General features: G+C 46.6%; 2 protein-coding genes across 5 annotated transcripts in view; both read left to right on the forward strand.

Moving 5' to 3' along the window:
- The first annotated feature begins 338 nt into the window (after positions 1-338).
- Positions 339-12991, forward strand: METTL22 (methyltransferase 22, Kin17 lysine). 4 transcript variants are annotated; one of them, XM_078381472.1, is made up of 12 exons: positions 339-609; positions 960-1007; positions 2886-3040; positions 3769-4125; positions 5462-5502; positions 5598-5742; positions 6213-6290; positions 7700-7753; positions 8319-8399; positions 9532-9634; positions 11977-12145; positions 12829-12991. In XM_078381472.1, the coding sequence occupies exons 3-12, from the start codon at positions 2935-2937 to the stop codon at positions 12895-12897; spliced, it is 1203 nt and encodes a 400-aa protein (XP_078237598.1). In that variant the 5' UTR covers positions 339-609; positions 960-1007; positions 2886-2934; the 3' UTR covers positions 12898-12991. The 4 variants fall into 4 exon arrangements, with proteins under 4 accessions (XP_078237598.1, XP_078237599.1, XP_078237601.1 ...); XM_078381473.1 differs by having other exon boundaries at positions 11977-12129; XM_078381475.1 differs by lacking the exon at positions 339-609 and adding an exon at positions 1596-1615.
- A 6977-nt stretch (positions 12992-19968) lies between these two features.
- Positions 19969-25637, forward strand: part of ABAT (4-aminobutyrate aminotransferase) — a 30942-nt gene continuing 25273 nt past the window's right edge. Inside the window, exon 1 of the mRNA XM_072982713.2 lies at positions 19969-20049. The gene's annotated coding sequence lies outside the window, so the exon portion shown is untranslated. The remainder of the gene's footprint in view (positions 20050-25637) is intronic.

Raw genomic sequence — 25637 nt, forward strand, 5'->3', positions numbered from 1 at the left:
AGGCCGAACCAACAGGGAGGTTTTTAACCTCTGCCAGTGTAGAGGTAGCTTTGCTTGCGGCCGTGGCTTTGGAGTACTACAACTCCCAGAAGCCCTGACGAACAGATCTGGTGGCGAAGGCTTCTGGGAGTTGCAGTCCAAGACCATCTGGCTGACACTCCCAGGTTCGGCCTCACGGGGGTCCTTGGCGCAGCCGGGCCTGGGGACGTTGCCGTGGCAACCGTAGAACGCGGGAGGGGATTGGGCGGGTGCTCGGGGGCTGAAGGGGCGGGGCGGGGCGTGCGTGTAAAGCAGGCGCCGGAAGTCGGAGGGCGGAAGTAGCCAGGCGCCTCAGAAGGGGTGAGGTTTGCAAGGGGACTCGTCGCCGGAGCCTCTGAGGGGGAGCCCCGACCCCTCACAGGCCGCTTTCTTCGGGTCCTTTCCCACCGCGGCTCCCTTGCCTTGGCCTTCCCACCGCTTTCGGCTCTTTCCAGCCCATAATAACCGGGCAGAGAGAGGCGCGTGGCTTGTGCTCCGGCAACGTTTCGCTGCCCAAAGTGGGTAGGAAAAGAGACCACCTCCAAAGAAGGGGAGGCTTGATCTGGCGAGAGAAAAAAAAAAAGCGCTCAGGTGGTGGCCGATAATAGAGCTCCAGATATTTAAAGCCGCTGAAAAACACGCCCTTCCCCCCCTCAAGTTGTATGTCTGGTGAGGGAGGAGGTTTTGGGGCAGGAATCGGGAATATGGGTCCAAAATCGCAGCCTGTTTGTGTGTGCGATGAGGGAGCTCGGTCGGTATCCTTTTCCCCATTAAAAGGGGTGGCCTGTCACAAGCGATTCAGAAAAGAGGTTTTCATTGAATCAAAAAACAAAACACACACACACACACACACACACAAAAGTGGTCGATTAGGCGGGTTATAAATACAATAAATAAATAAATGTTGCCCTCTCAGTAAATAAGTTTTCTTTAAATTACAGGCCTGTGGAAAAAGCATATGGATTAGGGTTGAGAAGAAGAATTCAAAGGTAGGTAGAATTAAGAGATCCAGACAATCCAAAAACAAAATTCTACCCACATTCCATTGGAAAACTCCAACAGAAATTATATGCACGTAACCTGTAGCAAAGGGATTTAATGTGTTCTAGTTTGCTTATTTGGTAGTGAAAATTTAGCAAGCAAGCAAGATTTGTTTCCACTTAAAATAATAATATAGACATAATCCTAGACCTATCTACTCATCAGTAAATCCCATTTATTTCTATGGGGTTTTTTTTTACCTCCTGGTACATGTATATCAGGTTGCGGTTTAAATTAATTTTCTTGATTGCCATGGAAGTTATATGCAGAGTTGCTGCCTTGGTTGGATAATCTGATAATGAATCATAATGTTTACTTATACACGGTATCATCAGTATCTTTAAATGCTGCACTTAATAAACAAGGTGGAAACAATGAGAAATTATCAACCAGCCATGCAGTATCAATATAAAGTTAAAGAAACAAAAGTTAGGCTTCTTTTTGTGTGCCTATGTTTAATCTCATTAAACTAGTACTAGAATGTTTTGAGTAATTATTTTATGTTTTAAAAATGCCAGTTTTGCTTTTGTTTTCAGAAACAGAAGTACATTATTATGTAAGTGGCAAAAAGTGGCATGTGTTTGACAGTGTTTCCTAATCTGTTAGTCTATTGCTTGCTGCTAAAAAATGTGGTCCAGCCCATAATGTGTGTGAAATAGCCACATTTTAAAATGCAGTAAGGTATCCATGGGGAATCGGTTACAAGTCCCCCTACAGATGCGGAAAAAACGTGGAAATACCGGAAGCTATACATTGCATGCCCTCTGGCTCCCTCTATTGCTGGTTTTGCTTTTTTACATCATAAATACTTTCCCTACAGTCGTCCTCCTTCAGTATACGCTTATGACAATCACAGATCCTGTGCAACCCAGGATCTCTGTCACTAGGAAAGAGAAAGGGAGTTGAATCTCTCCTGAGGCTGTCAATAGAAATATATGTGTTCTAACCGTACATAACAGATTGTCCCATCATATTAATAGGTCATGCGTTTCACTGTCACTAATGGAGAAATCACTCCCCTTAACGGCACGTGTGGCTGCGTGGACACATCCTCCATTCCATAGTGGGAATGTGAACAATTGGATCTTCCATCATTTGCACCCGTCTTTTAGAAAATTATGTTGTATCTAGAGAATCAACTCCTTTTGTCTTTCTGCATCTCAGGGACAGAAACCTGGGTTGCTTGACTCTTTCTGGGCTAATTCTTCCGCACACAGCTTTGAATGGCGAGTGAGAGACTAATACAGCATTTGATACTGACAGTGTGGTGGTCTTACCTAATGTTTGGTGCAGGTTGCTAAACGGCAGGTGTGTGAGCTATGCCTAGAAGACTGTCTTCTACCTAGAAAACTCCCTTTCCTCATGAATGAGTTATACTAATTAATCTAGATGTGCATGTGTACAAATATGGCATCTACAAATACACCACACATACAAATTGCTTCCCTTTATTCTGTTCATGTGTTTCCTCTGACTTCGTTGTCTGTGGACAGCCATTCTTGGTCTATAAGAAGAGGATGCAAGTGGCCAGGGAGTCAAGAAATGGGAGGAGATAGAGAAAAATGGGATAAAGCTTCAAATGGAGCATGGCGTTGCCGTTGGGGTGAGATCTGTAACGGGACAGGTACAGGAAATAGAACAGATAAAAAAGCAAAGTGTGCAGCTTCTATACTGCCCCATAGCACTTAAAGCACTCTCTGGGCAGTTTACAAATTAATAATTACACATTGTAAGCTCAAGGTACTAGGTTTTGCATGCAGATGTGAAATGGCTCGGCTTTAATGCATGGGGATGTCCTGATAGCATTTCGTGTCTTGTCCTTGCAGATGCTCCTGTCACAAGCTTGCCCTAGTAGGTGCAAGGGCGAAAGAGATTATGGATGACATGATATTTCGAAGTGACACAGTCTTGTCCGACGTCCACCTACACACCTCAGGCAAAAGGCAGCTGATGGTCAGGCTGAATGCTGTCGGCCAGCCAGGTAAGGGAACAGGCAGCGCCGTCAGTGGTTGAGTGAGATTTTCCTGTCACCTCCTGCGTGTGACATTGGTGCGATTTTATGCCATCGGCCGAGGCCTTCTGCAAACCTTATTTTCTTTGCTCTGGCATGTAACCTAACAGAAAACGGGGGTGGGACTTCCCGTTCAAAATAGGAACCTGTGCTCCCAAGGGGCCATCTGTCCCTGGCCAGTTTCAGGTAAGGGAGAAACGGGGTCAAGAAGATGGGGTCACACAGCAAGAGGAGAGAACAACAGAAGCAAAGGGAGAAAGAAGGGGCTCACCAATTTTTGCCTCTGGCCTTCCACAAATGACCCCCCCCTCCCCTTGGGAATGCAGACCTCGAGAAGAATATAGTTTATACCCCTCTGCTTAAAGTTGGCAAGTGTAGCAAAGCTTGAGAAGCAGTTGTGTAAGAGAACTGAGGCAAGTGGTGATCAGAGCTGGAGAGAGACAGGCTTGCCCACAGGGGTTCTAGGTCCTCCATTCATAATGCAAAATTCAAACGATGGAGGAGGACGTAGCCAAAACAGGTTTCTTAAATGGGCACATATCAGAAGAATGAAAAATACCTAGGAAATAAAGATGATGAGTGCAGTGATTTGTGATGTTTAGAATGCAGTCGGGCGTGAGTCATGAAATACACTAGCATTTTGAGGATTTGCAGTGTGCTCAAAGAAAGTGACTTGACTTCACGTCTTTGCCCCTTAGTCTTCCTCGCACAGTTCAGACTTCTTTTGGACAAGACCAGGTGGACCTCTGAGGAGGAAGAGGGAGACGTGGATAGAAATGCCCTCGGATATCAAGAGAGGTACAGAGAAGCGAGCAGTAGTCCTTCCCGTCAAGATCCTTCGAGAAGTCCCGGAAAGGAACCAGACTCCTTGGAAAGAATCGAAGCTTTGCTGGATGAAGACGGGGACCTGGAGGTGGTCCGGAGGCCTCGGCTCGCTTGCTCAGAAGTGGAAGCTCTGCCAAGGGACAAGGTGTGTCCCGTCATTTTGACCACCGGTGGCGATCCCTCGGAGGAGCATGAGCAAAAACACAGCTCCTGTGACATTGTTAAAATAGGTCAGTCCTCTGAGGTGGTGGCGGCCTGGCACAGAATTCATGTTTCTTGTGAGGAGAAGAGGTGGCATGAACCCTGGACATAAGAGAACTATCACCTCCGTTCATGATCTCCCCTGCCCTGCCTCATAATCTGGGTGAAGCAGGCTGGGAAGGAGAACTCTGCCCCCAAATACGTGCTAGTGTGATTAAAATGTGGGCGACCCCTTTCCTTAACCCCATGCTCGATAGCCTTTTCGGCTGGTCAGTCTTTGTTTCTGAAGCACAAACCGTTTCTCCTGGGTAAATGGAGATGCATTGGATTGCATATTAAGTTTGCGTCCAGGTAACATGGAAAGGGCAGAACTGGCCTCCAAGCAGGGGGTTATACACGTTCATCTTGGTTGCCTGCATCGGCACTCCTGTGTAACCTTTTGGTAGCTTATCCTAAAGGCCCAGCCTTGTAAAACTCCATGCAGTCCAAGCCATACCCATGGTTCCTTTCAAGGTTATTGCTAATCTTAAAACGAAATTAAGCAGAGAACGGCTAGTGCAGCGCTTCGGGTGTAGGAGTAAAGCTAGGAGGATCCAGACTGAAATCCAGACCCAGGCTTGAGCTGCCTGGAAGTCTTTTTTGGGCCACGTGGCTTCATTGGCCTGACTTTGGTCTGGTGAGAACGAAATGGTTTCTGTGCGGTTTGGGGGGTTCTTAGAAGGAAGAGAGGGATCAACTCCCCAAAGGACAGCAGGGCTGTCGAGCACCGGGACAGGTTGGCGAGCGCTCCTCCGTAGGGCCCCACGAGTCAGAGGCGACTGGGCAGCGCGTGACAATAAACAGAAGAAAGGACACAAAACTGTAATGAAGGAGAAACGGTTTTTCACAAAAATATCTTGAGGGAGCTGGGATGGTCCGGTCGGCGATAGTCGAGTAGCCAGAGTCTGGGCTTTGCTTTCCACGGCCAGTAGTCGGGGGATTGGAGAGCTGTAGCCAAAAACACCTTGGTTACCTGGAATTGTGGTGCTCTGTTGCTTTAAGATATGTTTTGGTTACTGATTTTATTGGCCGCTTTTAATATGATACTTGTTTAATACTTTTTAAATATTTGTATACTTAATGGTTTTTAGCTTTTTAAGACTGTCTTGCGATGTAAGCCGCCTTAGGGCCTGTTGAGGAAAAAGGGCGAGGTAAAAATATTCTAAATAAAAGAATTAAGTAAAGAACCCTCTACCTCTGGGACCCCGCCGACTCTCTCTGCCAAGCATTTCTTCAAAAATTGGGGTGGGCGGGGGATGACATTTTAGAAGCAATGTTGGCCTAATAGGAAAAACTGGGCTTCATGAACTTGTTTCGCTTTTCCAGAGCACACCATGGCCACCCCTTTGGAAGATGTTGGCAAGCAGGTGAGTGGCTCTTTGCCATCCTTTTTTCCCGCCCTTTGGCTCTCCCCCTCCCCCAAATGCAGCAAGACTAACATTTTTGCCTCTTGTTCTGAAAGGTCTGGCGAGGAGCTTTCTTGCTCGCGGACTACCTCCTCTGTCAGCAAGATCTGGTCAAGGACTGCACAGTGCTGGAGCTGGGGGGAGGTACTGGCCTGGTCAGCATCGTCGTGGCCAATACTGCCAAGACTGTGTATTGCACAGGTACGTGGTGAACTGCCCCAGAGGTGTAAGGCATCTGGCTGGGGAGCCAGAGGTCGGGAATTCGATTCCCCCATGGGGCCTCCTGGACAGGGGCTGGTCTGGATGATCCCATAGGGTCCCTCCCGGCTCCGCAGTTCTAAGGTCATTGTTATTAAGAACTGCTGAAGAGCTCAGTGGTTGAGGCCTCTGGCAGAGGCTGGGAGTTCGATTCCCCCATGGGGGCTCCCGGACAGGGGCTGGACCTCATGACCTATAAAGTCCCTTCCAGCTCTCTAGTTCTAAGGTTATACAGTAGATCAATGGCATCTTTTTAAAGACCTCAAAAAGTGTCTCATTTCAGTTTGAATTGATAAGAGTCAAGGTCAGTTGGGAGAAACGGGAAACTGCGGTCTTTTCTGTGTATATTACTTGCTGCTCATTTCATTCATTAATTCAAAAGTACTAGCTTCTTAATTTTTTTTTCTTTTAAGATGTTGGTGAAGATCTTCTGGACATGTGTGAACGGAACATTTCATTAAACAAGCATCTGACTGAGGCAGCCGGTAAAGGTCTGGTTGCATTTTGTTTTAATTTTATTTATCATGGCGTTCCAAAGTGCCGGCGGGCTGTCGTACGAAGTAGAAACCTAGGTAGCTCTTTGACACTCCGAGCTTGGAGAGTTATCCTTTTTGGGGGCTACAGCTCCCAGCCAGAGGGCCACCTCACATGGCTTCAGCCTCTTTGTGCTCTGATAATCTGCTGTCCTATGATTCTTCCGGCTGGCTTGCTGGAGGTTGGGGGTTTATTGATCTGGTGCCTTGGAACCATTTCCGGAGGCTGCGTCCAGAGATTTCGGTGGTCGTGCTGGCTGAGAAATTCTAATAGGTCGAGCCCCACCCACCCCTAAAACCCTACCTTTCTCAGTCCTGCATCTGCCAAACAGGACCAGCGCTTGCCCACTATTATCCAGCAGTCCTCCAATAGTAGGAATTTAACTTGGGATTGGAAACACACGTTTTATCCTTGGCAGGCAATTTCTTTCCAAAGGCCTGTTCTGAACCTTTCCTCTGATCGCTTCTCTGCATCCGGTCTAAAGCTACAGTCTTGAACCCACTTCCTATTGTAAATAATGCAAACGCGTGCCACATTTTTTTTCCTTGGTCTTTTTCCAGCCGAATCACTGTTCAAAAACTCTGCCCACGGAAGGCTGTTGAAATATTAAGTAGGGGGGCAAGTTTCAAAAATTCAGCACTTCCTCGTTCTGTCCCAGGGCTCCCTCATGATCTTTTCCCCTCGTTTGGAAGCCGCTGGACAAGATCAGTTGGAAGCCAAAGGATGCAATGGGGAAGTTTTTAATTGCCAAACCTCACCAGCATCATTATGACCTTAGGAGCTTTGGTGATGTTTGATAATTAACAACAATGAAATAGATTATACAGGAGCCCTGAAAACACACTGGGTTAGAAGTAGGGAGGGTTTGCTTTCTGAAAATGCCTCTGGTTGGTGGTGCCTTCAGCTACATCAGATATACAGGATTTCAGCCTGTGTTTACTTCCTTTCTCCTTTTTATCTCTCCTTCAAAGCAAATGTGGCAACTCTGTCAGATCTGGGAGCGAATTTTCTATCCCCGGTGTCTCTGGGGACTTAACAGAACTCCCAGCAAAACAAAAGGAAAACAAAAAAAGCAAGCCTAGAAATCCACTACCAAGTTTGTTTTGGTTTTGGGTGGACAGTGCTTTCTTCAGTGTAAAACATACTAGGGGAGCGGTGCAACCTCATGAATTGCCATTGTGAAAACTTCCAGGAGTTATAATTTACTTTCTGCAAAAAAAATTAATCAACAGGGGAATGATTTAGGGCTGTGAAAAGGCTTGGGGTTTGCATGCTGCTCCCCCCCCCCATTGCTCTCTCTCCCCCAAAGCATATTTGCTTGCTTGTTTAATCATTTTATTTCTTTATCCTCTGATTGCTTTTTCAGGAAGTAAAGTTAAGGTCAGAGAATTGGACTGGTTGAAGAACGATTTTTGTACCGGTAAGTAGAAGCGTCAGTTTCTGATCGGTACGAGTTGAATTATTGAGTTCCCTTAGTGCTCCGGGCACAGCTTCAGCCAAAGGCTGAAATCTTGTGGCTTGCACAAGAGTAGGCCTGCTGGATCAGTGGGTGAGTCATTTCTACTATTAATTAATTTAAGTATGCCTACTCTGATTGTGGCTTCATCATCATTATATGCCATCAAGTCAATGCTGACTTATGGTGACCCTTTCTAGGTAGAGAATGCACAGAAGCAGTTTACCCTTCCCTTCCTCTAGAGCAATGGTTCTTAACCTTTGTTACTCGGATGTTTTTGAACTGCAACTCCCAGAAACCCCAGCCAGCACAGTTGGTGGTGAAGGCTTCTGGGAGTTGCAGTCCAAAACTCCTGAGTAACCCAAGGTTAAGAACCAGTGCTCTAGAGGGCACCCTAGAACTGGACAGCTTGCCCAAGGCTACACAGGCTGGCTCTACTCATAGGAGGCCCAGTTGGGGAAATCAAACTCCCAACCATTCAGTGAAAACTGGCTGCTCTCTCAGCAAATGCGGTTCTGTTTTGCCATAGATCCTGAGAGTGTCCATAGCTGGTCCGAAGACGAGATTGCTGAGCTGTACGACCTCACCACGGTTATATTAGCTGCTGATGGTAAGGTATTATTGGAGATGTTCTTGAAGCCCTGTGCTTGAAGCCCATGCCCTGTTGTTGCGCGTTGGTTTTTAAATAATCTGTGGGAGTCATTGCTACTAGAGAAATGACTCAAGCCGTGGAGGCCACATGGAAACCCAGGGCAACTGGAGAGTTAATTTCAGAGGTGGCCTTAAAATGAATAAAAATATAGTTTTCTCTGAATTTCATGGTTGTAGGGCAACTTCCCACAGGCTTCAGCAGAACCACATCCCATAGTGATGCATTTAAGATCATCAGAGGAGGGCCTCTGGTCAGTCCCACTCCTGCCAGCCCACGCATGCCTGATGGGGACACGAGACGGGGCCTTCTCGGTGGCCGCTCCCGGGTGATGGGAGGCACTCCCTTCCTCTTATCCTTCCGCCAACGGTTGAAGACCCATCTTTTCAGGCAGGCTTTTAACAGTCAGAACTGAGTCCCTGAATGCCTTTTTAAAGTTAACATATTTTTTGATGTTTACTTGCTTTTCATTATTCAGTTGTATTTTAATTGGAGTATAGTTTAATTTTTCTTTAATGTTTACTACTTACTGTGTTTTTATTTCTCTTTTTAATGTTGTGAGCTGCCTTGGGTCCTCTTAGCGGGAGAGAGGTAGCCTTAAAAACAAATAAAAAGAAAGCAAATGAACGAATGGGAAGAATCATTGTTCAGTACTGGGAATTATTAGTCATGGAACACCAGTATACGAGCCTCCTTAAAATAAGTAGGAGTTACTAGGGCCTCTCCATGCATTTACACAAGGATCCGTGCATGATAGGCACTCAGTGAGTTGCTTAATGCTCAGAACATGAGAATATTTGCAGATGAGACTATGACGAATCTAGAGGTCAAATTGTCCTTCTTTGACAGATAAAATGTCAAAGCTGTTCAGGGCAAGCCGACATATGAAATTCACCCCACCTGTGCGTGCCGTTGCAAAACTCCCTTTTGCCATCCATGCCACTCCTGGTAACTATGAATGGACTCTTGTTTTATTCTTAGCTGCTGGGCACCTGAGCCCTATCCTAAGGACCTGCTAGGGATGAAAGAACCTTATGTGAGCTGAACATCTTGACGGTCCAGATGCTTCAGTCCTCTTTTCTTTTTGTCGCAGTCTTTTATGACGACGACCTGACAGACGCCTTCTTCAGAACCCTCTCTCGTATCACGAGCCACTTGAAAAACTCTTGCACTGTCTACTTGTCCATAGAAAAGAGGTAAACGGATGTCCTTCAACTCTGAAGTCGAAAATGCACAGCCCTGCACCCTAGGGTGTTGGTAGCTGACGGTAGACGCAGTTAGAGCTTCGCTCATTTCCATGACACCTTCGAGCATAAGGTGCTTAGTCACCAAGGAAAGGCTACACAGATGACTGTATTTCTAAGAAAAGGCCCTTCAGAGGAAACAGTCGTGCTCGTTAATAAGGCATCCTGGGTTTGGATAAGAACACTACACATCCACAAGGCTCCAGAATGAGGCTGTTAGAAAAACCACGTTCACAACTCAGAGCCCCGAGAGCCAGCACACGTATCCATTTTTGTTGGGCTTATCTTTGAAAGATTAAAGGACATGGTGGTGCTGTGAGTTAAACCGCAGAAGCCTCATAAGATCGAATCCACACGACGGAGTGAGCTCCCGTCACTTCTCCCAGCTCCTGCCAACCTTGCTGTTCGAAAGCATGTAAAAATGCGAATAGATAAATAAGTACCACTACAGTGGGAAGGTCACAGCATTCCGTGTCTAGTTGCGCTGGCCAAGTGACCACAGAAACTGTCTACGGACAAAACGCTGGCTCTATTGCTTGGAAACGCGGATGAGCACCGCGCCCTAGAGTTGGACACGACTGGACTAAACGTCAAGGGGAACCTTTACCTATCTTTGAAAGATTATCCTTGACTCATCAAAGCAGGTGGTCTTACACCAACGAGTCATGCTTACAGAAGGAACAGCTCCTGTAAAAAAAAAGTGACCGTAACGATTCCGTAGTAAACCTCACTGAGTAAGATTGGGACATGCTTGGAATTTGGGAGTAAGAGGAGCTGCAGCCTGAGAGTGTCAAGAAATCTGTCCCCTTCTTGACACCCGCTAGCACTCTGTCTACACCGTATGTTACGGCGGTAGTGAGAAAAGAGCTGGTTTGCTCTGGTTTTACTTTGCACAGATTTTTCGTCCCTGTTGGTTTGGCCACAGCTAGCTGGTTAGCTCTGGGATTTAGGAATCTGGCTGTGGAGCTAGAACTTGAGAGTTCGATTCCCCCAAGGGGCCTCCTGGGAGAGAAGAGCCAGCCTGGGTGGCCTTGGGCAAGCTACACAGTGGTCCCAGGGTACCCTGAAAAGGAAGGGAATGGGAAACCACTTCTGTGTATTCTCTAACTGGAAAACCCTGGAAAAGGGTCGCTGTAAGTCAGAATTGAATTGACAGCACATGATGGTCACGATGATGATTGGTTTGGCCACAGGGGGTGAACAAAGGGACTTAATCCTTGGGAAACTGACATGCAAAACGATATTGTGCTTACCACCATCCTCTGTCTTTTCCCTTTTGTAGCCTCACCCATCAGTGCCCGAGGATTTTCAGGTCCTCTTAAGACTGGCCTGCAAAATCCTGCCCTCCAGATACAGTGGGGCTGCAGACCCCCATCTCCACAGTGAATGGGGATTGTAGTTCCCCAATATCTGGACAGTCATGCCCTCCTGATGATTGTTACCACCGGCCAGGGCAGCCATGTTCTTTGCCACCATCCTGGGAAAGTGTGTTGGTTGTTGTCTTTATTTATAAAAGTGAGATTTGTGGGAAATAAATTGGAATGATGCTGTAAAGGGGGGTCTCTTCATTGCTGTTCGTTATAAAGCCACCTGTGAATTAAAGTTAGGAAAGGAATATTTGAAAGTGAATTATTTTAAATACAGTGGTGCCTCGCTTAACGATTGCCTCGCATTACGACGAAATTGCTGTACAACAATGGTCTAAATGGGGGGATTTCGTTTAGCGATGATTGGTTCCCTGCTTCGGGAACTGATTTTCACTTTATGACTATCAAAAACAGCTGATCGTCGGGTTTTCAAAATGGCCGCCGGGTGCTTAAAATGGCTCCCCGCTGTGTTTAGGGATGGATTCCTCACTATACAGGCAGCGAAAATGGCCGCCGTATGGAGGATCTTTGCTGGACGGTGAGTTTTTACCCCATTGGAACTCATTGAATGGGTTTCAATGTGTTTCAATGAGGTTTTTAATTTCGTTTTACAATGTTTTTGCTTAACGGCAATTTTCCTGGAATGGATTATCGTCGTTAAGCGAGGCACCACTGTATATATAGAATGTATGTTTAGAAGCCTGTGTTTGGGAAAGGCAAAAATAACTTCTCCAGCAACATTTGCTTTACTTTTTGAGATAACCAGGGCATAATGTACAAAGTAAAAACTTTGACTATATCCCGGGTTGGAAGGGTGCTCTTGATGTTAACTGTGCTATGTGTTTTGAGTTTAAAATATTTGTCCTTTTCTGTTTGTCTATCTCATTCAATAATAATCCAAAAAGTAAACAGATACCTCTTTGGCAGGCTGAACTTCACCTTACGGCACATGGACATTGTCTGCGAGGCATACAATCACTTTCGGAGGAGCCTGGATGACCTGCAGAATCTCAGAGAAGGCAGAACGAGATACACCGTGGAGCCTGTCGAGCTGTCCTTTCCTCAGCGCATCGTTTATGGGCGAGTGGAGCAGTTGGTGTGTAGGGCCTCCCTAGCATCACTAAATAACCCTTGCAGTAGTTCTCGATTTAATCATAGCCAGGACAAAGAATCAAAGGCTTGCTTTTGCCTCTGCCTGGCTGAACTCAGCCACCATAAATGATGCAGATCTCTCTCTCTCTCTGTTTTTAAATCATCTCACACTGCTAATATCCTACTTGTACAGGTAGGAAGCAGAGGCTGGGGGTAATAACTGGTATAGATGTTCTGCTAGGAAGGTTCATCAAATTGAATTGGGGAAGCAGAGTTAGATTTCTAGATATGGTAGGACCCCCGTATCTTACAGGGATTGGCTTCCTCCGCTCCGTGGATGCTGAAAACGTGGATTCTAGCAAACACTATACATATCATGGTCTCTGGCTCTTTCTAGTTGCCAGTTCTGGTCACGTCCCATTTAGAAATATATTGTTCAAGGATTTTTCTTTTAATATTTTGAGATCATAGATAAGTGAATCAGTGGATACTGATCCTGTGGATGCGGGGGTCCTACAATTTGAAGCTAAATTAAAGGGATCTCTGGCTGCCAGTTGTTTAACAGGAGTAACAACAACATTCCGTCCCTCTCGGCATTCGTTTATGGGGTGGAACCAAAGAAAGGCTTTGGTTCAGATTCTCATAATGGTGCTAATCCTCTCTGAATATCTCTCCTTTGCTTCGCAGGAGTTATGGAAGATTAGGGCTGACAAGACTTCTGAAAGAAGCACATATCCCTGTGCAAGATTGAATTAGGACAGGAAGACCTCCATGCAGAATGAATGGAGCAAAGAAGCCTGTTGGTTTTGGATACACGCCGAATGCTGATTAAAATGTATACATAGCAGCATTTGGGATGTTGGCTGTGATTTATGAAGAGGATGAACCGTTAGATGCTCAGTTTGTGTTCCAGCATCCAGGAGACTGGCAGCTGTGAATCAGTGGCATTCATGGAGGGCAGGAAAATTGGCTCCTGTGGAATGCTGGTGATTGAACATTATGTGAATCCCATGGTTATAACAAAGAGGTTCGGGGTGCCTTGCCGAGGAGCAGATGGATCGCAGCCCAGGTTCACGGACTTGGAGGCCTGCTTCGTCAAGACGCTGAAAACGTTGCCTTCCGCCCGCACCCAGCAACAGGGACTTTAGTTGGTGGGAAGTTTCATGCAGGCTGACGGTATTGCATGGGGCTGATGGGGGTTGTACTCCACTAAGTTCTGAAGGAGGCTGCGCCCTGCTCACTTCCGTTTGAGATGGCGGCGGAGTTTGGGCAGGGAGATAACCACCAGCACTGCCTGAAACTCCGTGGAAGAAAGTGTAAATAAAGAGAGAGAATGGAGACAGCAGCCATAAGGAGAGAGAGAGAGAGAGAGCAAAGGCCGGGGCAAAGAAAGATAAGGTGAGCTTAAAGACCGATAAGAGGGACTCCACAGGGTTGTGTTGAAAAGGCACCGAGCCTTATCTGACTTGGAAAGAGGAGAGAACGGCTCTATGTGGAGGTTCATCAGTGCCTCAGGCCATGCCCCTAAACTCAAGTCCTCCCCAGCTTTTTTTTTTTAGAAGAATAATCATCTTAAAACTCCAGACCTGGAAGGGACACTATAGGATCATCCAGTCCAGCCCCTCTCAAAAGAAGCACCATGGGGGAATCAAAGTCCCAACCTCTGGCTCCGCCAGGGGAGGAAGTAGAAGAGCTGGCATCTAGCCATGTGCAAAGTGCAAATCCTTTCTTTTGACTAAGAACGGCTCAGTTCAACAGGTGAAGCATGAGAGTGTAGAATCAGGGAAAATACATTTCCAAAAACGTTATTAGCTAGTAAAGGGCCAGCTCTGGACTCAGCACTTCTTAATGAATTTTGGAAGTTGCTTTTAAATAACTTTCTAATTTTCACTTTTCTCAAGAGAAGCTTGTTGGGTTTTTTTTTCCTTGTGATAACATAGTCACAGACTCCCTTTTTTTGTGGATTCAAACTCTTAAGTTTGTTGGCATTTTCCCGATCCTCCAACTCCTTTGTTTTGTTCCATGGACGCTATAAAAGCCTTCCAGAAAGGTTCACCGCTCGGCCTTGCTTTGACATGACAGAAGACTAAACATTGTCGACGCCAAAGCATTATGTTCTGCCGGTGCTATTTCAGATTTAGATCCACAGCCACAAGGAGGAGCAGTGGGAGAATATTGATGCATGGAAACCAGCTCTTATTCCTTCCTCCACATCTGTGAGGACGTGCGTTGCCCATAAACTTCCTTCGGTGGTCGATGGTGGAGGATCCACCCTTAACACCTTCCTTAATTGTGAGCAGAAAAACACATCCAAGGAATGTAGAAGAATGTGATATCTTTGCTAGACCACTAAAAAAACAAGTCATGCAAGCTTTCATGAATTAAAAATTGTTTTTCGGGCATGCTCATGAAGGAAACTTGTGTTCCAAAAACAGGCGATGAAGGTGTTTGTGTGTATGTGAGTTTGTGTGTCTGTGCCTGTGTGTAAAAGGCTTAGGTAGAGCGTTGGGCTGCCTCTGTCTGAATTACCGAATGACAAGTTCCAACCACGTGTAACCAACTTTAAACTCTTCTTGAAAAGATGTTTGGCAAACATTTGCCAAAAGGTTTTGGGACACACGCTTCCTAATTTTTCTGCACTATCCAGGAGTTACCGGTGCATGCCTGAGGAAGTGATTTCTAATTCACAAAAGGTTGCATCAATTGCTTGATTTTTTTAAAAAGTGGTTTAAAAAGGTGGCACATTTTTCCCCACTTGTATTGTGTTATGACCATAAGCTCCCTTTGTGTTTTTTTTTTCTTTTTTCAAAATTGCAAGTAACTAGTCTGTCCTAAATTATCCTGTTTGGAGAGAGAAAGAGAGAGAGAGATACCCTCTCTCTTTCTCTCTCTCTCTCTCTCTCTCTCTACAGCCAAGCATCTCTGGAAAGAAAGAGCTTTAATTACACAGATATTTTCAGAGAACAAAAGAACAATGTGTCTGTTTTAGATCTAAACATTTGACTATTTCCTTTACAAAAGAAAGATTGTTAAAGCAGAAGTGGCTTGGAGAATGGGAGCAAACCAAGGAAAAATAAATAGCAATGTAACACATCCTTGAGAACAAATGGAGCATCCCAAATCGCTTTAGGATTAGAGGTGAAAATCAGGATTTAATCTTAGTTCATTGCTTGACTCAGCAGGAATCTGTTGTTCTCTCATGTCTACTGGTAATGTTCCAATTCTGCTCGGATTTCCCTTTATTTATATATTTTACACCCTGGAACATGGTCGGTTTTTGCTAGTTCATTTCAGAGAACTTTTAGAACGGTTTTCGGGCCCAGTAACTTGAGACCCGATGCCACATCTGTCATGAAACACCAGCTGCTTTTGTCCCCTTTCTCATTTGGCAGAATGTTAATACTGGTGAACTCACACCAAACCCTAGCACGGGTGGGCCAGGAACGATTGTTGTCACTAATTTTGGACCAGGGGGCTGAGAGCGATACCTGATGGTTAGAGCATTCGGTGGACCATTATTTCTGTGGACATAGAGTTGTTGTGTTGTTCCGTCCCTTGGCATCTGTTGTTACGCTTTCTGATGGAAGTCCGATCAGATGCTTTTGCTTAGGGCAGGGAGAACTCCTTTAAAACGCACAACAGAGAGAATCCTGACCCTCTGATACAACTTCTCATCTCAACCTTGCATGTTGGAGAACGAATCTTCGGTTAAATGAAAAAAACAGTGAACAGTGCCTCGGCAAACGCACAGAGAAACTACGATTGGCTTTCACACCCGCTTGACCACTTTCGAGGTCACCTTTTGTTGGCCATTCTGGGCAGCCAGGAAAAAAGGCTCCTCTTCCTTATCGCCATGTCCTTTTCCTGCCGTGCTTTTTTCACAGAATCTGTCTCGCTTCCCCCTGCAGTCATGGTGACTGTCTTGGGCTCGTCTTCCATAGGTGGCCTCTTCACCCTTCGGGATTCCAAGGAGAGATCCTTCTGTAGCCCAAAGCCTCCGTCCAGTCGGTAATGCCCATCAGAGTAGACCCGTTGAGTATGGCTGAGCTGGGAGTCAACATTTAGGATCAATCCCATTATTTAGCTGTCGGTCCTATTCAGGAGTTCAGGACCAGATGCTTTTCCCTTGGGGTGGATCGATCATCTTACACCACAGGTACTGGTGGATCCATAAGTAAAGAAATTTTCTGTGCCACTTTCTAGTTTCAAATATGCCCTCGTCTGGTGCTGTAATGGTGTTGGAGAATGAAACGGTAGCCGTTGCATCTGCAGACTGGCCATGTGTGTCTTTCAGGGAAAAGGAGTACATGAGTTTCCTTAAGTCTGTATGAATTGTGGCTTGAGGTTCATTAGGAAAAGTAAGTCTTGATTTCCCCCTTGCTTTGAAATTTGGACAAAGTTGACAGGAGAGCAGAAAGGGGAGTTGTGAAGGAAAAAGGAGATAAAGAGATGATCAACAAGAAGCCACAGGAAGACCTATCTGTGAAGGCAAAATTGCTGAAACGGAAACTTGTCAGGATCCGAGCCAAGGAGCGATGGTTTTGGGGACATTTTGGAGGAGAATCCCATCCTTGTTTGAATTTGGCTGGAGTGTCATAACGCTTGTCGGGGGCTGCATGAAGGTAAGAGTCTGATGATCCTTCCAGCAGGTTGATGCAGCCCTTCCCCATCAGCATGACAGCTTTCCTTATCGCCACGTCCTTGGATGACCCTCCAGTTGGCAGGCGCACCCTGACCGTTCAGGGAAACGGCTGGGTGTCAGTCTGAGAGACTCAGCGCTCCCTGCCTCCGGTGGCCTCTGGCTCTCCACCGCCCTGGTCCTGGAGCTTCGCCTTCTTAAATTGAACCTTGTGTGCTTAAATTGGCCTCGCAGAAGAGGAAGAGCGTGATTAAATGTGGCAGGACTGCCTGCCGTTCAGGTCACAGCAGAGCCGTTCCAAAAAATGAGCCAGAACACAGGAGAGGCTTCCTGAATTGAAGCCGAGTGGAGGAAGCTAAAAGAGAATATTGTCTGGATATTCAAAATCTAGCTCTAGAAAATAAGGGGTAAGACATTCAGTTGGGAGTTCAATTCCCCCACTGTGCCTCCTGGACAGGGGCTGGACTCAATGATCCGTGGGGCCCCTTCTAGCTCTGCCATTCTGAGATGGTGATGATGAGCATGATGATTAAGCAGCCACATTTGGGTAGGAAGTCCCTGTTTCAGTAAAGGCTGGCTTTTCGGTGTGTTTAAACCGGTACGCCAAAATTCAAGGACCTGAATGCAGTCAATCGTCCCACGTAGAGTAGACCCATTGAATCAGAAGGATTGGCATCAGAATTGACTCCAGCGCAGCAATTGTTCCGGTGGGATCTACTCTGGTTCCAGAGGATCACCTCTGGGAGTGGCATTGGATTTAAGCCAAAAGATGGATGGAGGAATGTATTTGCTTGCTTGCCAAGGAGAGGGCATTACAGCTTTCAGCACTTAAATGTATTTGATTCACGATGCTAAAAATGCTCTAAACCCCGTGAGGGTAGAATGACATACTAGGACTCTGGAGACCCGAGTTCAAATCCCCACTCAACCAGTAGGGGAATGGAACTGGCAAAGCCACTCCTTGAATACCTCACTTCCCTTGTGAGGACCCTCTATTAAGGTCTCTATAAGTCTGTTTTGATTTGACAGCGGAGAACAGAAACGCCGAAGTGGTGTTGACTTTGACATCGGAACATTTTTGGAACAACGGCTTCGACGTTCGTGAAACACGGCCATCCTCAAAGCCTTCAGCTGTCAAAATATCACCCATCGCCACGTACGAGCCCTGTGTCAGTAGAAAAACAGCCCGTGCCGGAAAAACACCGAATGTGAAAAGAGGTTTCAAATATTCTGTCCAGAGTTTGTCACCGTTGTGCAAATACAGAGAATACCAGGAAAGAAGTCAACGTTCAAATGGGTGGAGGAGTATTTCGAACGGGCTTTTCAGGAGCGAGTGTGACGGTTCTCAACTTTTCCTCAAATGCTGGTCTTTGAAAAACCTGGTTGAGAACATTGCATGAGGCATCCTTCATCTCTAGGGTATCGTGCTCTGTATGTACAGAGGTCTTGGAAAAGCGTCTAGTGTGCCTGAGGACGGCAATTCGAGAGTGACCATCCCTTCCACACTGAAAACAAATCCAATCTGTCCCCTGTCCAGCTCCCTGGTTTTGCTGCTTTCATGACTGCCTCTTTGCCTCGGCCTGCTGGACAAGGGTCTCTTCAAATTGGGAGAGGCCGTGATGCACCGCCTGCCTCCAAGCTGAACGCTCCGAGGTCAGGGTTTCCCATCAGAAAACTCAGTGGCCTTTATTTGTAAATGCAAACAGGGTCACGCTGGCCTTGCTTGCTTTTTTTATCAGGCCAGACGTTCTGCCGCTGAACCTCGGCTCGAACCAGGCGCTTATCTCGGCCACCAGAGACAGCTTGGGCGTCTCACCCTTCTGAATTTCCACAATGTCCAAATGTATCTATAAATTTGAAAATTTCTTTCCACCTTATTTTAGGTAGGTTTCCTCTTTTTAAAAAAATAGATCACTACGTAAGACATATGGATACAGTGAGTTTTACTCAATTAAGGGCAGTCCAGTTACGTGTTTAGTCGAAGTACATCCTGCTAAGTTCCCTAAAACTTAGACCCAGGCGGGTCAGTGGCAGGCTTTCCAAATTGTAGGTCCGAGCCCTGCTCTTCTGGATTTTTTTAAAAGACTTCACTACCCAGAAGCCCCAGGCATTCTGGACGGGGAAGTCTAGAATCCAAAACCATGGAGTATTGAGGGTTATAAAATGTGCCCCCCTAAAATGGACCTTAGCAGCTTGGCAGAAACCTCTGGTGGGAAGATGGAGCCGTTTCCCATAGCATGTCATTAGCGTTTGAACAACAGTGATAGACTCTCTCTGTCCAAGGAGGCTTTGCCAGGCTCTTAAGGTTTATATTCTGCCTATAAGCTTTATAAACTGGCTGGATAGCTCAAAGATTTCAGTCTCTGGCTGCAGAACTAGAGAGGTTGGGAGTTCGAGTCCCCCACTGGAGTTCCTGGGAGAAGAGGCAGCCTGTTTTCACGGCCAGCTCAGTTTGAGGACATCAAAAGTGATTAGACAGGAAAAGGCATTAAAAAAAACTAGAAAAATTGAGGAGGGGGGATATTTTCCCTGTTTTATTTCCATTTATTTCCATTCCCCCCCCCCAATTTCTGGAAATTTGGGGGGGGGATGGGAAAAAACCTTTTCCCCCATTTTTTCTGTTTCCCCCCCACACACACACCTTCCCATCTCTAGAAGTCATAAAGGCATCCTCTGAGCATGCTAAGAGTTGCTTAACCCCCGGCAGGTGGAGGGGGAGAGAGCTTCTGTCTTTGCATGGATGTTGATTTTTAAAAGAACTAACCCGATGAACTACTTCTGCCTGCCCTCTCTTGAATTCAAAAATGGATTTTATTTTTCATACTACGGCTTGGGGGGGATTATGGGAATTGTAGTCCAAAAAAAGGATGATGATGATTAAGCTTAGATCAGACCCGAGATGGGGGCTGGGCACACAGGGGTGGGATGATGCCCTTCCTTCCATCTCAACCCCCCCCCCCGGCCGCCCCAATTAAGCACCATCACCATTAATAATCTCCCTTTTTCTCCAGCCTCCCTCTCCCCTAGAAGGAGGGGTGTGTCCTGCCGGGCCCACCCCATTGGCCGGCGGCGTAGCGGCGCGGCGGGAGGTCGCCGCTCATTGGCTGCGGCGCGTTCGGAGAGCGGGGCTGCGGGGGGGGGGGGGGGGACGCGCCTGCAAGCGAGGCTCGCCAGTGCGGACGGGCGGCGGGGCCGAGGCGGATCGGGCGCCCGGTGGGTCGGTCGGTCGGTCGGTCGGGGGCGGAGGAGGAGGCGGTCCCTTAAGTGCGGTGAGTAGGGGGGGGGAGAGGAGATGATGATGATGATGGTGGATGGGGTCCCGGGTGGGGTGGGGGGTTATCTGAGCTTTCCTTTGCCCAAATAACCCCCCCACCGTGGGGGAGAGGAGATGATGGTGGTGGTGGATGATTCCTTTGCCCAAATAACCCCCCCCTTTTGAGATGAAATCTTAATATTCTCCATCTATTATCCTTCCAGCCCCCCCCCAATTTGGGGGGGGGAATGGTCTCAATGGATGCCCTGTTGCGGTCTCTTTTTGCGATTCCTCCCCCGGATTTTTTTTGGGGGGGGGAATGCTCTGACTTTTTGGCCTTCTTTGTGTTCCCCCCCTCCTCCAAGCTTGGGCTCCTTGTGGTCCTCCACCCCCTCCGCTGCTTTGTTTTGATCTTTCTGTGCCCCCCCTCCCTGTGACCTTGTCATACCCCCCCATACACTTTGCACTCCCCCATTGCTTCCTCTTTTGGGGAGACCTGCATCCTGACCACCCCCTCCTGTCCCCCCCCCTTTCCAGAGTCACTCTATGGACCCCCAGAGTTTCTTGCACCCGGCTTTATAATCCAGGAGGCAGCCCCCCCCCCCGTTATGAACCCTGGTTCCCCCTACCTGTTTTCTCTACCATTTCCCCAAACCCATTTGGGGAACCCATTCCCCCACACACACAATGTACACAATCAAGCAATCCCTATATATCGTTCTAATTTATTTATTCATTCATTTATTTGGGGGGGGGGGAGCATGTCCCTCCATCCTGCTGATCCCCCCCCCCATTCTCTCTTCTTGGCCTACCTAGCTGTCCTTGTCTCTATCTTCTTGGTCCCCCCCCCCAAAAAAAAATCTTTTTAGTCTCCAACCCCATGAGCTGTGTTTGTTGATTCTCCTCCAAGAAAAGGGACAATATATGGGCTCTCCCCCCCCCCAAATGCACAACAATATTTCACACCCCCTGGATCTTTCCTAGAAAATATCACCCAGAAAAAAATGTCATTGCTCAGATGCATTGCAAAACAAACCAACCCCAGGGACAGGATTACACTAGATTTTTTTTGGGGGGGGGGGAGTTTTAATCAGGCAGAACTAAGGACCAACCAATGAACTGGCAGAGGCCTCTGTTTGATTTTTGAAAGCAATAGGATAATTAATGGCCTATTGATTTTGGTTGGTTAACAACCCTACAGAATGGGGGGGGGGGGTTTGTAGTGGAGAAGAAAGAAACTTAAAAGTGTTCTTTCCACCGATTAGTGGCTTTTTGATTAGATGGCGATGGTCGTTTTCGTGCCTGCGTGTATAAATTAAAAAGATGAGTCAAACTTCAGCTTAAACATCAAGATTAGTCAAAAAAAGCGGATTGCCTTAATTGGGAAGCTCTCCATCTTTGGGAGGCCCAAGTTGACTGTTCAAAAATACATCTCTCAAAAAAGAGAGATGGATTTTTTATTATTATTATTATTATTATTATTATTATTATTATTATTATTATTATTATTATTATTTTGGAAAGAAATGAACTGTAAATTTGGAAGAGGTCCACGAACTTCCAGGTTTTTCTGGTTGCTGAGAGGCTTGTGGTACAAGCCTTGCCCTGAGGGTGTAAAAAATCTGTGGAAGGGATCAAATAGATTAAAGTCCATTTAAAGCAAGGTGGAGTTCCTGCCCTTAAATCCAAGAGAAGCCTTCGTTTCTCTGCCTAAGACCCTCGCCCGGCGAAAACCTGTGCAGAAGATGTAAATCTGAAGTCTCTCGCACTTTCACAAACCCCAGAAGCGCTTCCTGTCGCCAAAGTTTCCGATCTTTTAAAAAAAACTTATACTCCACTTCTGAAATTTCCTTAGATGCTGCTTATGCGCTCTCTCTTTCCACCGAACCTAGTTTGGAACTTTTTCATGCCAGCTGATCTGTTTTTAAACTGTGGTTTAAAAACTGTTTTTAAAGTTTAAAAACTGTGTTTTCCAGCAATTCCGATGGTCGAGTTCATGAGAAGTTAAGGCAGGCCTAGATAATAATTACGGAGATTCCCAAAAGGAGAAGCCGGAGGAGAACTTCCCAATTTTTTGCACTCCATTGTTTCTGCCCCCAGAAACTTCTTTTATAAGCTTAGCCCTCAATTTTTGAACCTTGTGTTCCAGGGGGGGTTCACCCAGGGGCTCTTGAACTACAACTCCCAGAAATCCTGGGCAGTGCCACCTGTTGCGGGAGGCTTCTGGGAATTGCAGTCCAAGAACACTTGGGTGACCCAAGGTTGAGAGCCACCATCGCGTTTCCTTCTAACTCTGCTTTGCATGGTATTCCAACCCTTCCATTTTTGCTGTGTCCGTTCCTTATTCTCTCTCAATCTTTCTCTCCTGCTCCCTCACTTGTCTATCTTTCTCTTTGCCATAGGCAATGTTTTGAGTTTGATCCCTTACGCAACCCGATCCCTTTCTGGGATCTGTGCAGTTCGTCTACATCCCTGTTTGCTTTCGATCCGCGCCTTGGAGAGAGATCTTTCCCTTCCCTTCCCCAAACATCATCGGAGGGTTTTTTTCCTCGTTCCTGGAAAAATACTTAAGGTCTTTCTCTCCTGGCCGCTATCAACCGGTTCTTTGCTACTCCTTGGTGTGTTGTTATTGTTGTTTGTGCATCTGGAGGCCTTCCAGGACTGGAAGCAGGAAAGATGTTAGATGTGGGTGATGCCACCCTGGCATTGGGTGAACGCAGAAAGGATGTCTTCTAACCCAGTAGCTTCCTCTTTGCTTGCCTGAGTAGACCCATAAATCCTTCCCACCTCCCCAAATGTCACTTCTTTTGGGGGGGGGGGTAGGAGAAAGGAGTCCTTTTTTTGTCCCCCGTGTCGGACGACACTTGGATTTGAAGGAAGGCTGTTACAAAACCGTTGGCCAACAACTGTAGCATCAGCACAAGTTATGAAACGGTGTGCTTGCACTTTGGTCGCTGGGCTGAGTCATGATAAGAACGGAGAAGGAGGTGAATTACGGGTGGCTTTCAAGCCACCGAGGATCCCTAATGCTGAGTCAATGCTGGGTCTTCCCACGCTAGGAGCGATTATTCAAGTGTCTGTCGGACCGAAGCCGGAGTTTTGGAAGAGTTCTTGTCTTGGACTACGACTCCCAGAAGCACCTGGGAGGGTTATGAAAGAGCCGCCTGTCACTCTCTATGCTGTCTGATCAGGAGAAGGGTTACATATATATAGACGATTTGTACATCTTGGTTCCTGTCTCCCTTGGTTATAGGTATATACCACGGTTCCTTCAAGGTGATTTTCTGTATTTCTGTTCTGTCTTGCTGCTCCGTCCAGTGTGTTATTCACGGTCGCTCCCGGGCCCTCTAAAAAGTGATAAACAATCGGGAAGCATCCTCCTCCTCATTCTCATCCTCATTGCAGCTGCTGATGATGGATGAGAATGTCACGCTGGCGTTCCCACAGTGTTTCCTTGTCAAACCAGACAGGAAGAAAAACAGCTTTTTGTACTTAAGTGTCAAAAAAACAGGGTGGATTAAAGTCAACAGCGTCACTGTCCCAGATTCCTAACAGAGGACGGGCAAATTTGACAGGTTTGGGGTCCAGTTTTGTCCACCGACTAAAATTTGGCAGCAGCTTGAGAAAGACCAACTTAAAGGAAGTGGTTTTGGGGAGGAGACGTACATAGAGGTGGGAACTGCATACAGTCCATGTCCTGTACCGATTTCCATCTGTGTTCTAGGCAGACTGTAACCACACACAAGCCTTCCGTTGGCGGGCTTTACCTAGGAGACCTCTCAACAAATAGAGGCATGCAAATAGATTTTTAGCCACATCGAGGTAGACGGTGCAAGCTGTAAATCTTGCAAGCAGCTGCCGTCACTCCCAGGAGAGGATGCAAAACATCAGGAAGCCGTTCCAAGAGAAGTTGTGTTTTTTTTCCCAGGAGCCGGAGCAGCTGTTTGCTTGAACCCAAGGCCAGCTGGGAGGGTGCCTGTGAGATCGATTTCTCCATCTCCTGCACAGTTTTTGTCTAGGTTTGGTTCTCAGCCCCCAGGAACCAACGTTTGCAAACGTAGAAGCAGCTATTTTTATTTATTTATTTATTTAACTTGTATGCCGCCCACCCTACCCAAAGGTCTCTGGGCCACTTACAACAATTTAAATACAATAAAAACATGAAAAGATAAAAAAATTAGAATACAATCAAAAATACAATGCTCTAGAAATCAAGGACCCACAGTTGATATTATTACAGTTGTCATCATGTGCGATCCGGCTGCTTTTGCAGCAAAGTTCCCAACCTTGTGTTCTTCTTGGACTACAACTCCCAGAAGCCTTCGCCACTAGCTGTGCTGGCCAGGGTTTCTGGGCGTTGTAGTCCAAGAACATCCAGGGACCCAACCTCCGAAAGACTGCGTCATTCACAGTCCTGCTCAGGTGTTACAGAGTGGATTCCTTTTCTGAGGCAGTCCATCACGCATTTGCTCGTCCTCATTTCCTACTGCTTCCCCCTTTTCCTAGCATTGATGCCTTTGAATTGTGGTGCTGGAGGAGGCTCTTGAGAGTCCCCTGGACTGCAAAGAGAACAAACCTATCCATTTTGAAGGAAACCAACCCGGAGTGCACACTGGAAGGACAGATCCTGAAGCTGAGTCTCCAATACTTTGACCATATCATGGGAAGAGAAGACTCCCTGGAATAGACCCTGATGTTGGGAAAATGTGAAGGCAAGAGGAGAAGGGGATGGCAGAGGAGGAGATGGTTGGACAGGGTCATCGAAGCAACCAACATGAATTGGACCCAACTCTGGGAGGCAGTGGAAGACAGGAGGGTCCACGGGGTCGCAAAGAGTCGGACACGACTTAACGACTAAACAACAACAATTTAGCTTTCAACCTTTTCTGTTGTCTCTCCCTTGTTACGGGCGCAGAGCCTCTAAATCCACGCTTCTGTGGGGTGATTCAGAAAGATGCCTCCGAGGGGTCCCTCAAGAAGGGGAGCCACTGGGAAGTGGAACTTGTCACCTGCCGATTTGACCAAGTGGGTGATCTTACTTGATCCGTTTTGCAGGAGATGCCAGGCAAGGTCAGTTACAGCTGGCTGAGCGTTCTCCACACTTGGAATGTGCATTCTTGCAAGGTTCAACAATCAAGAACGGCCCGGACTTTACACGGTCTCAGATGCTGACTTGCAAAAACTGGAAGAAAGGATCAGGAAAAGCACAAAAAATAAAAGATAGTCTCCCAACCATTTGGTTGCCCATTATTGGGCTCGTAGCCTTGTGTTCTGAGATAAGGTGGCTTCCCCTCCGAGACAATTAAAATCCTAGCAAGAATGGTGGTAAAATCTCAAAAGAGTCCTGGATTTCTTCCCGTAAGCTGTTCTTCCCCTGCTATTTATTGAGACATAATTCCATCCTTGTTTGATCTCCTCTTCGTGTGTATGCTTGTTTTCTGCTTTTTTTCCCCGCCTGCTGTCTTGGTACATTTTTCACTGTAAGATAAAAGATGGGAATAAGTCACTTTTTCAAAAAATCCTCCAGTAAGTCTTTACTGCTTCCCTTCCCATTAATTTATTCCTGAATGCATTTTGTACTCACCACATGCACAGAGAAGCAAC

This window comes from Pogona vitticeps, chromosome 13, assembly GCF_051106095.1.
Source record: "Pogona vitticeps strain Pit_001003342236 chromosome 13, PviZW2.1, whole genome shotgun sequence".
Lineage (NCBI taxonomy): Eukaryota > Metazoa > Chordata > Lepidosauria > Squamata > Agamidae > Pogona > Pogona vitticeps.

What these genes read in the sequence shown, in the direction of transcription:
- METTL22 (XM_078381472.1), top strand. Translation starts at nt 2,935, where the DNA reads ATGGATGACATGATATTTCGAAGTGACACAGTCTTGTCCGACGTCCAC. An exon ending in GACTGAGGCAGCCGGTAAAG is followed by an intron (nt 6,291 to 7,699) that starts GTCTGGTTGCAT and finishes TTGCTTTTTCAG; the next exon opens with GAAGTAAAGTTAAGGTCAGA. An exon ending in ATGGGCGAGTGGAGCAGTTG is followed by an intron (nt 12,146 to 12,828) that starts GTGTGTAGGGCC and finishes TTTGCTTCGCAG; the next exon opens with GAGTTATGGAAGATTAGGGC.